Here is a 14,791-nt window from a genome sequence, read left to right as displayed (position 1 = left end):
CTTTTTTTTTAAAAAGGGAAAAGTAAAAGGTCTGAAGGGACTGCTCTGTGTCACGAGCGTGTGCTGCTCTTGCAGGAGACCTCACTTCTGCTCCGGCACCCACACCAGACAGCTCACAGCTGCCTCTTAACTCCAGCTCCAGAGGGTCTGATACCCACTTCTGACTCTACAGGCACTTGTACTCACGTGCACATACTTCCCGCCCTCACACACAATCAACACAATTGAACATACAATCATTAGAAACCGTTCCATAGACAATAGCTTTTCTAGAACTGATCTTCTTACCAAGCTGAGTTGACATAGCCAACCAAAACAATAAGAAAGTGTTTTCTCATGGCTGTACAAATTCTTTTCCTGACTATAAAAGCAGTTTATTATGAATTTATTTTAGAAAGCCCACTAGGCCGTATCCCACTAATTCTGTGAAGTATGTATTTGGGAAGTATTTTAAAGAAGAAAGGGGACCTCAGTTACAACGGTTGTTTATCTAACAATCACTAGGATGTTGTAGTTTGAACAAAGGAAATTTATAATTGTTTAAACGAACCCCTTCTGTGTAGGTGGTTACGTATTTACATCCTCCAACTCGGACTTACTAAAGAGGAATTCTGAGGCCCATTTCCCACACACTGTCGCATCCTTCAGTTTAGGCTGTACCAGTAGACTTTTGAGATGAACACTCGCATAGGCCAACACAAGGGAATCGTGGTCCTGTATTAGCATCCTGTTGTCATCTAATTCGATTGTGGCTGGAGAGACACAATGCATTCCAGCCAGTGATACCATGAATTGTGACTTTCCACAGTAAGACTGGCTCTGGTTCCTGAACAATGCAAAGCAAAGCAGTTTTTTTTTTTGTTTTTAAATGGCAATTTAGAATGGCTGAAATGTAGAGACCAGAGGTTGGTGAGCATGCATTATCATCGAAATAGACCTGTCGTTTCCTACAGCTGGGATTTTGTTAGATATTTTGTATGTTTGACAATTTCTTTACAAGTTAAATGTGTGCCTGCTGTATGATCCAGCCCTGTGTGTTATCCCAACAAAAGAAAAAGAAAAGTGTATGCAGAGCTGGATACTTAAACGTCCCTGCTTTATTCACAGTATCCCTAAGCTGAAGATGGTGTCAATGTCGTCAGTGCTTGAGTGGTTACAGATAATATATCTGTATGAAAGAATACCACTCAATGACAATGTGCAGAAGAAATGAGCTGCATGGCATGTAAATAGCACCAGACACAGGAAACTGTCATTATGAATAGAAAAAAAAAGCTACAACCATACCCTTACTGTGTGATAGTCTGTTATAGAAAATGATAATTGAGGAGTCCTGGCTGCCTGGGGACAGCAGGCGGGGATGGGCTGTGAGAGGGAAACCTTGGGGTTGACTGATGGAAATCTGCGGTTGTCATGGTACCTCTATGTACATTTGCTGTAATCTCATGAAATCGTCAACTATCATTTGAGGCAGTACCTTATAAAGCCAAAGGGAAAAGGGCAGGACAGCCTATCTTTTATAAAGTGTCAAAATAAGCCATTGTGTTAATGACCAACTCCGTATATTCCTGACATTGTAGCTCACCTAGAGGAAGTACAGTGATTTCCGGCAAGTTGTTTTATTGTTAAATGAGTTAAGGAGGATTACCGTAGATTAACAAATTTTTAGGGACAAACAAAATCTTTAGGGAATCAACCGTCAGTCCTAGACCATGAAAATTTTTTATTCCCTCACAAAACTTTTCCACCTGACAGCTCTTATGTATTATCATGTCCTTTAATAATGGATTAATAGCAGAAATTTTAACAAGTTATAGATGTAAAAAAAATTCACATTTAATATATGACCCAGATAAATACTACTTCTATTTAGCTTTATTATGAAAATAAACTCTGCTATCTCAGGTTTTAGGATATAGTTCAGATAAGAGCTGCTATATAAATTATAATTTAAAATATAACTACAGTTTCTAAAAAGATATTCTGAGAGTATATCCTCTGCAATTTCTGGTATTTTCAAAATTATACTTTTATAAGTAATTGTCTCTTATTTGCATATGTTTTCTTTTATTTGCATATATTTTAACTGCCTGTTTTTCTGTGAGATTTTTCTATCATTTTACTCGTGTATTACCACAAGACTGTCTTTCAGCAACTCAAAGAGGGAAGTCAGTTTAATCCTTAGGTGTATTGAATACGATGTTTAGGAGAATTCTTTAACAGTCGTTTTTTTGTTTCTACACACAGGCTGAGATCAGCTCCATACAAGAAAACAGAGACAGACTGAGTGACAGTACTGCAGGTATGAAGAGGAAAATCGCCTTTCATGCCTTTGACCACAATTAGTTTTTTATATGGTTACATAAAGAGAACGGAGTCCAATCAAGCCCTCTGTGTAAGGTCATGAGAAACAGCCCATGCTTGTCACAGGACTGCCAGCAATGCATAGGCCATAGGCCATGCTCTTTTTACTTCGAGTGGCCTTGATTTATATGTTAAAGAATTCAGTTTGAGTGTAGAAAAAAAATCTATCTTCATTTGTCACTCACGATTAGTATTTTCTTTAATTATGAATGCGGCAGTAAATAGCATTAGGGGAGTTACGGCAGTGCCTGGAGGACCCACGATTTCCTGCCACCTTGTGACTATAGACATGTTCACATAGCACTTACTGTACCACCCGCTAAAAGTATGGCAGCTATTGGACCTACTTTCAATCTGACTGTTTAGTGTGTCAAAAATAAGCTATCCGATTACTGTAGCCTGTGTATTTCATGTTATGCATTTACAGTTTGGGAGTACAGTCCACAGGTCTCAGGGTCTTGGCTTATAGCATCATATTCTCATTGTACCCAAGCAGCAAGTTATGTCACCAAGACAAAGGTAACAGTGCACCTCTGCTGCTCCCACAAGCTAACTTTAACACCTGCTGTGGTCTCTAAGTACATCTACAAAGAGAGAGTACCAATAAGTCATATGCAGTCATAACGTCTTCACCAAGACAGGGGGCTAGTCAATTGTGTCTGTTTTTTTTTTTAATTATTTATTTACATTCCAGTCCAATCGTGCCTTTTAAAGGTCTGTCCTAGGACCACAATTCTGAGGCTAGCCTGTGCTATGTAGTAAAACCCTCTCTCAAAAAGAGAAAAACGAAGGAGTCCCTTTTAAAGAAGATGTAGATATCTATACCCACTACATTGCAAAGAGTATCTTTAGAATTATATTATATTTAAATTAGTCTATAGGATCTCAAAAGTCCCCTTTTCTCCAACATTCAGTTTCTTATAAAATATGTTTTATAATTGTGTGGATTTGTGGACTCTAGAAATTAAGTTTTCTGAGGCTAGAGAGATGGCTCAGCTGTTAAAGAATGGTGACTGCTCTTCCAGTCTGAGTTCAATTCCCAGCAACCACATGGTGGCTCACAACCATCTGTAAGAGGATCTGATGCCCTCTTCTGGCCTGCAGATGTATATGCAACAGAGCACTCATACATTAAATAATTTTTTTTTTAAAGTTAAATTTTCCCATGCTTGGTAGAGATCAATTCACGTAACTGAATAAATGTTCCACTGATACTTTTTAAAGAATCTATTATATCGTAGCAGTAACTTAAATTTCAGCTGCTTAGAATTGTTCCCAAGCTCTCATTCTGTTAGTTCATCTGCCAAAAAATGAACATCCCGCTCCTGCACTCCCAGACTTCACGTCAGGGGGACTCAGAAAGCATCACCTAGTCATCAGACATCAGAATAGTGCTTTATTATCAGACACAGCTTTCCTGGGAAGAGCCATCATTTTTGCATCCGTCCAAACTAAGACTTTTATGATTTGTGGAAAAATGAGAATCATAAGGAACCATCTGCTATGTGCAGTGTATGGTCTGTTGCCTGTGGCCAGTGATCGTTGTTAAAGGAGCTGTTGTCGGGAAGTGACACAGCTGGGCCAGTGTGCACAGCTTCGTCAGGTAGACGTTGTTGTCATAGGAAACTTTCTAAATGCATCATGACATCCTGAGGCAAGTCCCTGGTGACAACGAGCACCCAGTAGTCCTCCTTGTCCCAGTGAGCGCTTTGCTCAGTGTTCCTTTAGATGTTGTTTTGGTATGATAATTAGTACACTTAAAGATTGTGACTTCCCGAGAATGGCACACTTAGCATGCTTAGGAGAGATCATGTCATGCTAGGCTGGTCGGCGAATGCTTCTTAGGGAAGCTTAAGCAGTGTCCTGAAGCAAGCATGCCTGGACCGTTGTCAGTGAACAATGAAAGAATCAAATGTGTGTTGAAAGTCTTTATAGAACACAGCACAAACTGTGAGTATGGGGAAGAAGGAAATCTAGGAAAGGTTTTGTGAGTCACAAACCTGAAAAAGCAGATTTGGGGCGGACATTAAAAGTTCTGTCCCAGCAGAGTCATTGAAGCAGTTGAACCAAAGAAGTGACCCTTCTCAGTGTGCACTGGGAAGGCTGTTCTGGTGCTCCTGTGCAGGCTACCTGTTCCTGGGCAGAGGGAGGAACAGAGACTCGGGAAGTCATCTGCTGAGTGCCCAAGCAAGTGTTAAAACCAGAAGGGTAAAAAATAAGCCAGCTATAGAGAGAGACTGAAAAAGACTCACAGCCGGGACCCAGGAGGGACAGAGAGAAGTGAAAAACTCGAGATACAGGGATTGAAGTGGGTAGGTAGTGTCCTGTGAGCTTTCAGTGTCTTCCATTCAGTTGTGTCTGTTTGCGACTCCACAAAAAAAAAAAAAAACACCAGTGCCTGAGACCTCCTGTCACTTTATGGGGCTGCGTAGGGGTTACCGGAATAGCATTTTCATTTTTAAAATATTTCTCTACATTCTCTTTGTCTTTCCCAAGGTGCTGACAGCTTATTGGATATAAGTTCTGAAGCTGACCAACAAGATCTTCTGGTCCTGTTGCAAGCAAAAGTCGCTTCCCTTACCTTACACAATAAGGAGTTACAAGATAAATTGCAGGTTGGTAAATCTATTACTGACACAGACTACTTAAAACATTGGTTTGGGCCGGGCGGTGGTGGCGCAAGCCTTTAATCCTAGCACTTGGGAGGCAGAGGCAGGTGGATTTCTGAGTTCGAGGCCAACCTGGTCTACTGAGTGAGTTCCAGGAGAGCCAGGGCTACACAGAGAAACCCTGTCTCGTAAAACCAAAAAAAGAAAAAAGAAAAAAAAACAAAAACAAAACAAAACAAAACATTGGTTTGTTCAAGGGTAGTTAGGTATACTTTCTTTTAAATAACCACCTAAGTTTCTTCTTAAATCTAGTTACCTTTAAATTTTTTTTAATGGTTTCAGATTATTTGCTTAATTGTGTTCACTAATTCTATTTCTGGAAATTGCTATATTATGTATAATTATATATAGTTTGATAAGTACAATGGCAACTATAAAATTTAAATATAGAACATAGATAAAATTCATTCATACGTAGCTAGAGAGATGGCTCAGCAGTTCAACGTTCTTCCAGAGGGCCCAGGATCAATTCTCAGCACCCACATACAGACATACATGCAAGCAAAACATCAATGCAACTAAAAATAAATCTTTATTAAATAAAGTTAGCAGATAGATAGATAGGTAGATAGATAGAATAGACAGAATAATATATGGCAATTTTCATCTATTTTATATTTCCACTTTTATATACATCACATTTTTTTTTGTTTGATAGTTTCACATGTTTATATAATTAGTCACCACGCTCCCGTTGCCCTCCCATCCCCCTCTGTCTCCTGCTGAAGCCCTTCTTCCTAACAAACCCCTCCCACTTCCGTGTCTTATCTCTGTGACACATGGATTTTAATTGTAGTCTCCTAGGCAAGTGTGGCTAGGAGGTTATTGACTGGAACAAGAGCAACTCGTCAGTGACCACACTACTGAAGAAAAAAATGGCACCTCCTCCCCCAGCAATCCGTAACAGCCAGTGGTCCCTCAGGAAGGGATGGGGCCTCGTGGGCCCGTACCCACCCATAATGAAATGTTGATGGGCCCAGTCACGTGCAGGGCATCACAGCTGCAGTGAGTTCCTACGTGCCATGGTCGTCACATGTCCAGAAGACATCTTGTTGCTACACCTCTCCCGCTCTGGCTCTAGTTTTCCCTCTTCCATGATGTGCCCCGAGCATTGGAGGGAGATGATGTAGCTACCCCACTTAGGGCTGGGCAGTCAGTCCACCATCACTTACCTCTTGCACTGTGTCCAGCTACGGGGGTTGGGGGGTGTTCTTGTATGAACTGTCACCCACATGTAATTAGAGGCATCTCTGATGAAGACTAGTCATAGCACTAATCTGTGTGTATAGACCTGAGTATTAAGACCATGACCAAATAGAAAAACTAAACAATAATAGTAGCTTTCTTCTAGCCCCCCAGAGCCTGTGACCTTGTGAGTCATGGGCTCTAGACCATGGTTACAGACCAAGTATTGAGTTCCCTACTGAAGAGTGGCCAAAATCCATTTGGAAGTATCATACAGCTGTTGTGTCAGGCAGCACATCTTGCCTGAGGGTCATGATGTTAGCTCACAGGTTCACCAATGGGTAACATTGCTGATGACGTTCCCATCAGCCTATGGGGCACCTTCTGTTGTGAAAGTTTGCCAGTCGGGAGGAAGCTTCCAGCTCAGCTCCAGCTTGCTTTCACCTTATCCTGTAACTAAAGTATTTTTGGCAACTGAGTCTTGCTATCACGTTCTGGTGGGCAACCAAGAGCAGGGTCAACAACCTGTATTGTCCTAGGGGCCTTCGGCTTCTCTGATCAATGGGTAATAGAGAGGTATCCCATACAACTACCTTTGGGATTTTCATTTAATAATCGTGGCTTCTGACAGGAGCATTATATTATCCATTCATGGAGAGTACTTCTATGCAAACTCTTTTATTAGATTATAATTTTTAATAAGCTTATAAAGTATAAGTTATTTTCATTATAATATGTAGTATATAAAATATATTTAGTTATAATATATAATAGTTATAATATAATCAATAAATGGTAGGTTTCTATATGGATTTTTCATGTATCGTTAGCTTTGGTTCCATGTCTTTCCTTCCCCCCCTGTGTCCCCATCCTCTGTCTTACCTCCTTGCTTAGACATTCACACACTGAAATTTTATACTTAAAACTTTTAAGGTACATACTACTGGCCATTGATTCAGTTCTCTAATCTAATTAGACCTCTAATTGTCTTAAGAACCTGATGAAAAAGAACTATGCCCTCCTTTAGACAATTGAAATGATATGAAAAACAAAGGAAAAACTTGAATCCGAGATCTTACAGATCAGACAATCCCAATGTTTAAGAAATACAGAAATGACCTGTCCAAATAGAACACCAAATCAGCTTTTGATGTAAGTCTGGCTCTCGTGCAACAGACCACGTGTTCCATGATCCGGGAGAACATGTGCAGAACTATGACACTGCCCTTCCATGCCTAAACGTCAGGCTAGCCATTGTGCTCCAGTTGCTTGTACACCTAGCCGCTCGTTACTGTTACTTATGGACTTTGTTTCTTTCCCAGGCCAAATCGCCCAAGGAAGCTGAAGCCGACCTAAGCTTTCAATCTTTCCATTCCACGCAGACTGACCTGGCCCCATCCCCGCCGGGCAAAGCTAGTGACATCCCTTCCTCCAATGCCAAATCACCCCCACCTGTTGAGCATCTGGCGGGGACGTCCACCACTGACAGTGATGTCATAATCCAGCAGCTACAAGATACCTTGCACGATTTGCAGAAGAGATTGGAGAGCTCAGAAGCCGAGAAGAAACAGCTCCAGGATGAACTCCAGTCACAAAGGACAGACCTGCTGTGCTTGAACAACACAGAGATCTCAGAGAATGGCTCTGACCTCAGTCAGAAGCTCAAAGAAACTCAGAGCAAGTATGAAGAGGCCATGAAAGAAGTCCTGAGCGTGCAGAAGCAGATGAAGCTGGGTCTCCTCTCCCATGAGAGCGCAGATGGCTTCTCGCATCTCCGAGAGGCGCGGGTCACCGATGAAGATGTTGACACACTAAAGCAAGACCTGCAGAAAGCGCTGGAAGAAAGCGAAAAGAATAAGGAGCGAGTGCGGGAGTTAGAGATAAAGCTTGTGGAGAAGGAGAAGGAAAAGGCTGAAGCTGCGGCGGCTAAGCCACCTGCAGAGGTCTGTGAAGAGATGAAAACCTCCTACTGCTCTGTGATCGAGAATATGAATAAGGAGAAGGCCTTTTTGTTTGAGAAATACCAGCAGGCCCAAGAAGAAATCATGAAACTAAAAGACACGCTAAAAAGTCAGATGCCACAGGAAGCTCCCGATGACTCTGGGGATATGAAAGAGGCCATGAACAGGATGATAGACGAACTCAATAAGCAGGTGAATGAGCTGTCGCAGCTGTACAGGGAGGCCCAGGCAGAGCTGGAGGATTACAGGAAGAGGAAATCTCTAGAAGATGCAGCCGAATATATCCACAAAGCAGAACACGAGAGGCTGATGCACGTGTCAAACCTGTCCAGGGCCAAATCGGAAGAAGCGCTGTCTGAGATGAAGTCTCAGTATTCCAAAGTGTTGAACGAGTTGACTCAGCTCAAACAGCTGGTGGACGCACACAAGGAGAACTCCGTGTCCATCACTGAACATTTGCAGGTGATAACCACGCTGCGGACGGCGGCCAAAGAGATGGAAGAAAAAATAAGCACCCTCAAAGAGCACCTTGCGAACAAGGAAGCGGAAGTCACAAAGCTGGAGAAGCAGCTCGTCGAAGAGAAAGCTGCTATGAACGATGCAATGGTCCCCAAGTCTTCCTACGAAAAGCTCCAGGCCTCCCTGGAGAGCGAAGTTAGTGCGTTAGCAACCAAGTTAAAGGAGTCGGTAAAAGAGAAAGAGAAAGCCCATTCTGAGGTCTTGCAGGTTCGAAGTGAGGTCTCACAGGCAAAAAGGGAAAAGGAAAACATCCAGGCTCTCTTGAAATCCAAAGAGCAGGAAGTAACGGAACTCGTGCAGAAATTCCAGCGAGCTCAGGAAGAACTGGCCGGGATGAAAAGATGTTCTGAGACCTCTTCCAAGCTGGAGGAAGATAAAGATGAAAAGGTTGGTGAACGTTCCCTCACTCTTGGCTTTCTGACACTAAGTCCCAATAAGGACCTTCAGATTTTGCTGTACTAAAACATTTACGGAATTTGTTGGTAGCAACCTGTGTGAGTACTCAGAGGTCATGTGTGTGTGTGTCACTGTCACCAGAACCATTTGCGTAGCCAAGGATGGTGAGAGAGAGCTGTAATCCCAGCACCTGTGAGGCCAAGGCAGGGTTGCAAGTTGAAGGCTATCCTGGGCTACATAATAACACTCTTATCTTAGAATAGAAAGTATTTAGGATATTTTAAAAAAGACTAATCTAGAAACTTGGTAGTGCATAGGCAGTCACACACACAAATTACAAACAGTAATAACTTAAGACAGGCTTTGGTGGTCTCTTAGTTAGGGTTGCTCTTGCTGTTATGACCATAGCAACTTGGGGAGGAATGTTTATTCTGCTTACACATCCACATCATCACTGAAGGAAATCAGCACAGAAACTCAAACAGGATAGGAACCTGACAGTAGGAGCTGATGCAGAGAGAAGCCACAGAGGAGTGCTGCTCACTAGCTTGCTCCTCATGGCTTGCTCAGCCTGATTCCTTATAGAACCCAGGACCACCAGCCCAGGAGTGCCACCACCCACAATGGGCTGAGCCCTCACCAATCAGTCACTAAGTAAATCACTGGCTCCCCACACTTTTTATTCTATATCTGTGTACCTTTGAAAATGGGGATCAGAGAAAATAGTCTTTATAGTGACTCAGGCGGTGAGGAGACAAGTCATACTCTTCCTGGACTCTGGGCCCCTAATAGTAGCTGCGCTGGCTAGTTTTATATCAGCTTGACACAGGTTAGAGTCATCACAGAGGGAGCCTCACTTAGGAAAATGTCTCCCTCCATAAGATCAGGCTATAAGCAAGCCCATAGGGCATTTACAGATGATTCTGGGTGTGGCCAAAAGATGGAGGGAAGCAAACTGAAGCAAGTTCAGGATCACTCTGTACCTGAATTTTCTCAGCATTCCCAGGCCCTTATGCTCTGAGTGGCATTAGAACGCTATTCGTTTTACCCAGAGACTGCTGTGGTGACATGGGACACTGTTTTCATTTTAAAGCAAGATCCCCTCTCATCCGTTTCACTGAGAAACAATGCCGGTTGTTGACAAGGGGTGAGGCATGCCTGGAGCTTTAAGCAGCAGTCTAGGAGTTTAGCCTACAAGTATTTATTTGACTTTGTAGATGAAGAATCACCTCTGGAGTCAAAGACCTAAAGTTCTGTGTCACGAGACAAGTGTCTTCACATAACGGAGTTGATCCTCGTTCTGGTTTGGATTTTTATTACACTGCCTTTAAAGTGCGAGCAGAACATCGGTATAGCTTTTCTTACGCCTCAGGCACTTCAGGCACAAATAGGCTTTATCTAAATGGCACCAACACCAAGGTCCTTACTGGTTTGTCTGAATTCATTATGCTTTATTTCATGGGTTTGAAAATAAAAAAGGAATTGGAATAGAGACTCAAAGAAATGATTAGTGTTAGAGGCGTAGAGATATGCAGAATATTCTTGTACAGACGCATTGCTAGTCCATTAATTCGGTCCTCCTTTCTCGCCAGATAAATGAAATGACCAGGGAGGTCCTGAAGCTGAAGGAGGCCCTCAACAGCCTCTCTCAGCTCTCCTACTCGACGAGTTCATCCAAGAGGCAGGCCCAGCAACTGGAGATGCTACAGCAGCAGGTCAAGCAGCTGCAGAACCAGCTGGCTGTGAGTGTGCTTGGCCTGTTGTGGGGTGGAGGGTGAGCAAACGTCACACCAGCTCAGCTGGCCGCGACCGAAAGATACCCGTGAGTAATGCATTCAGGACTCAGTGAGAGACAGCTAGAGAAACGCCAGTAAGTTTTCTAGGAGTCGTTGCAACGAGATGGGTAGATATGTCTATCGCTGGGAAGGGAAAATCAGAGAAGAGCATTGAGTCTGTGACTGTTCCCTGTTTCTGTTCTTGGCACAGATAACTTAATAGCTAAACTCCTTTGTGACTACCCACCCTGTGTATCTCCTATTCATTTTAATGAATAGATTTTATTTTTAAGTAAGTGAACAAATAGTTGGTAATTGTGAAGTTGCAAATTACAAAAACTCGTAAAATCTCTATAATGAAGTTTGCCCATAACTCAGCATCTCTGAAATAATTTCATTTTGCCTGTCATTTATTTTCTTACAACATTCACTTACAGTGGATATCTCTCTGTGTGTGGTAAATTGAGATTGTAATAAGTGCTTTCTCTATAACTATTCTCCTAACATTGACATACCAAAATAACTAGAGACACACAAGCTAGTGAATTAACAAATCTAGAAACTTTCTGTGCTAACATCCAGAAGCAGATATGTAGCACCTAAGTGACAGACTTCCATGCAGTCTTTGTCTTTAAAGACTCACCCCACCACCCACCGAGCTGGTTAATAATGCCAAGTTGTCTCTTTCTAGGAATGTAAGAAACAACACCAGGAGGTTGTATCAGTTTACAGAATGCATCTTCTATATGCTGTTCAGGTATGGTAATACCAGTGATATACTAAAGTAATATGGCAGCCTAATCAAGCAATGTAGCACACATCTGTCATCCCAGAAACTGCGGTAAAGGCAGGAAGGCCAGGAGTTCAATGCCATCCTCTGCTATATTGTGAGTTTGAGACCAGCCTGGGTTACATGCAATCCTGTCGATAATAATAATAATAATAATAATAATAATAATAATAAAAACAGCAACAGTAATGAGACAGAGGATGTTGCCCAAAGTGCCATCATCAGACCAGTAGAATGAACTAGAATTAAAGGGGCATGTCCTTGTTGAGAAGCCTCAAATGCCTTTTGTGTCTCAGACTTTGTCAACAGCCCATGCTTTGTCTACTGATGGTAGATTCATTGTGTGTTGAGAGGGAATATCGTTGGGAAAGATGTCTGTGCCTTTCCCTATCAATAAGACCCAGGCCTTCTTTAGTAGTGATGCCAATGTCCCCAGAGCCATTAGCACTGCCTTCCTTGCTCTAGTGGTTTGGCTCTGCTGGCTGGGCTCACATTCACAACTAAGACCCCAGATTTCGGTAGACTCAGCCATCCCCCAAAGAAAAACAGGGAACCTTCTTTGACTTGGGAATGGGAGAACGGGTAGAAGTGACATTCTTCTGAACATTTGGGAGGAATAAACAAAAGGCTTCCTTTGTCTCAGCTATCTCATTCCTCATGGGAGAAGGTACCATGATGCAAAGCAGTATTCTAACACATGTCTTCTATGTGGATTTCCTAGGGCCAAATGGATGAAGATGTCCAGAAAGTCCTGAAGCAGATCCTCACCATGTGTAAAAACCAGTCTCAGAAGAAGTAAAATGGATTCTTTGGCAGGACACTGCCCCTTGTGGCCTCTCTTTGTGTTAGATCTGGAGTTGTCACTGACCACTGCCATTGTTCTGATCCATGGTGTGCACTGTGACCTAGCATAGTTTCTTTTCCAGAGGTTTCTGGAGGCTAGTCCCAAGAGAAGATGCCCTCTGCAGAACTGCATAGGTACTCCAGACCAGCAGAGGTGAAAGACCCTGCTATCTCTTCAGAATCTAGAACTGGGATCAGCCACACCCAAAAGTCTGGTCTGCCTTGCTTGGTACCTGACCATCCAAGTGGCTTCACTGAGTGATCTGCTGAGGCATCCATGCAGGAGTGAGTGGTCCTTGATCCCCACCTTTGGAAAGAGCCATTCAACACAGGAGAACATTTTGCTTTCCAGTCCCCAAACATATTTAATTCTTAACCAATCGAAAATGATGCTCAAAGTGAGTGCTTCATCCTGTGGATTTAAAACCTCTTCTCTGTCCCCTCAGCTGCCTTAAATCTCATCACCCTACTTATGGTCTCACAGTGTGGTGAGGACTGTTAACTAAAATACAAAGTTTTAAACCAAGAGTGAACTTTCCTTAAAAGTTTTTTAAGTAAATCAACATATTGCAATTTTTCTATGCACACTTGCCTAGAAAACTTTCCACAATGCTCAGGAAGTCCAGCTATTTGTATTTCAACAAAGGACAGTAAACTATGTGTTTACAGCCAAAAGACATGCCTCATGGTTCTTAACCTCAATTTTTAAAATTTTTAATTTTTTTTTCTCTATGATATTTTTATTGGCTTTTAAAGATGTTTTCATAGCGAAAGCCCTAAGTGAGATTAGATTATATTAACATTATTTTTAGATGAACATACTTAAGACTTCTTAAAAATATAACTTTTGCCTCAAAAATTTTCAGAAGGTAGTTATATATTCCAAACTGAGTATGAGCTGCCACCTAGGACTTTCTGTAGTCTACTTCTGAATGCAGTAAATCCTCCTTTGCCCATTGAATTTGTAAACACCCCAAACTCTAGCACCCATGAATGATTCCTGAAAGGACTGTCAGTTCCAGTCAGCTTCTCCATGTTAAAAGTAAAAGTCCCAACATGGCTGCGTGGTACATAGCAAAACTCTCGAGGGAAATATACCTGTTAACCTTACTTTCAGGTTAAAAAGGTTCAGCTGGCTTGCAGCTTCTCTTATGACCCCGGTCGTGAGGGAGAGAAATGAAATAAATAACTTTCGGTGTGTTACTAAAAGCAGAGGTCCACTCTGACAGGGCCCATCGACTGCAGGGCTGCTTGGCTCTAAGGACACTCGGCTGAATTGGGTATGTTCGTCTGTCTTGGGTAATGATCAATACCAGCAAAGCAAAAGTGGCTTTAGGTTGGTGGTTGTGCTTTTCTTAAGTTGTCTGATTACAATTAAGCATTTCTCAAAATGGCCCCAAAGAAATGTGAAAGGATTTGTTCACCAGGGGACTTAAGAAATGACAAATCCACCTCCCCTTGTACCCCACACAGAAATGCTGCAGAGTGTTAAAACTTGAGACATTTTGTAGGATGCCTGACAAAGTGTAGCCTTTTTCTTGTGTCAGGATTGCATATTTATTACAAGTATTCTGGTTAAATATTGAAAAGTTATATGCTGTAGTTTTAGCATTTTTTTTGTCTTTGTAATTTACAGAAATTATTGCAGAAAATAAACATGGTTCATTTTGCATCCTTTTTATCGATTTGTGGTGTGTTTGTGAGCAGATCCAGTGGTTACAGTAACAATTCAGGGTGATGGTTTTTACATCCTGGTTGGCCATTGGGAGCTGTTCCTACCAGATCACATGAGAAACCACCATCCTGGAGCTGTGCCCACCAGATCACATAAGAATACATGCTCCTGCCTCCAGGCTGGTGGGCTCATCCTAAACTCTGTTCCATTTAAGCCACTTTAGGGCAGTCATGTTTTAGTCCTTTAATTCAAAAGGGCTTTTCATTTGAGCTTCAGACTTTCTGTTTTGAAAACACTGGATTTTTCTCTGCCTTTATCCTCTTTAATTTAAGAAACAGCTTTTTAAAAAGTAAATATACCTTCTTATCCTATTACTAAGGATAATTCAGTCCTGGGGGAGTGCTCAGGGGGTGGGAACAGGGAGATCCCCCCATCATGATTCAGGCAATATGGAGAGTGGAGTATTGGTGGCATCATCATAAGAGTGAGAGAGAATGTTCTTCTCATACTGGATGGATAATAGAATATTTGTTCTTACATAAACTTTGTGAAGACAGGCTCCAGAGCCCTCAATCACTAAATCCACTCATCCCAAGATAAACACATGATAAACT

At 42.0% G+C, this 14,791-nt stretch overlaps 1 protein-coding gene across 3 annotated transcripts in view; it reads left to right on the top strand.

Moving 5' to 3' along the window:
* The window catches only part of Rai14 (retinoic acid induced 14), a 133,687-nt gene extending 119,506 nt beyond the window's left edge, over positions 1-14,181 (top strand). For all 3 annotated transcript variants that reach the window (XM_028767574.1, XM_028767575.1, XM_028767573.1), the window contains 6 exons: positions 2,248-2,302; positions 4,861-4,979; positions 7,541-9,085; positions 10,687-10,836; positions 11,561-11,626; positions 12,381-14,181. In XM_028767574.1, the coding sequence (XP_028623407.1) occupies positions 2,248-2,302; positions 4,861-4,979; positions 7,541-9,085; positions 10,687-10,836; positions 11,561-11,626; positions 12,381-12,458 (2,013 nt within the window). In that variant the 3' untranslated portion in view covers positions 12,459-14,181. The remainder of the gene's footprint in view (positions 1-2,247; positions 2,303-4,860; positions 4,980-7,540; positions 9,086-10,686; positions 10,837-11,560; positions 11,627-12,380) is intronic.
* The last annotated feature ends 610 nt before the right edge of the window (positions 14,182-14,791 follow it).

This window comes from Grammomys surdaster, unplaced genomic scaffold, assembly GCF_004785775.1.
Source record: "Grammomys surdaster isolate TR1022 unplaced genomic scaffold, NIH_TR_1.0 174, whole genome shotgun sequence".
Lineage (NCBI taxonomy): Eukaryota > Metazoa > Chordata > Mammalia > Rodentia > Muridae > Grammomys > Grammomys surdaster.
The sequence above is the reverse complement of the archived record's forward strand: the minus strand, read 5'-3'. Positions and strand labels throughout refer to the sequence as shown.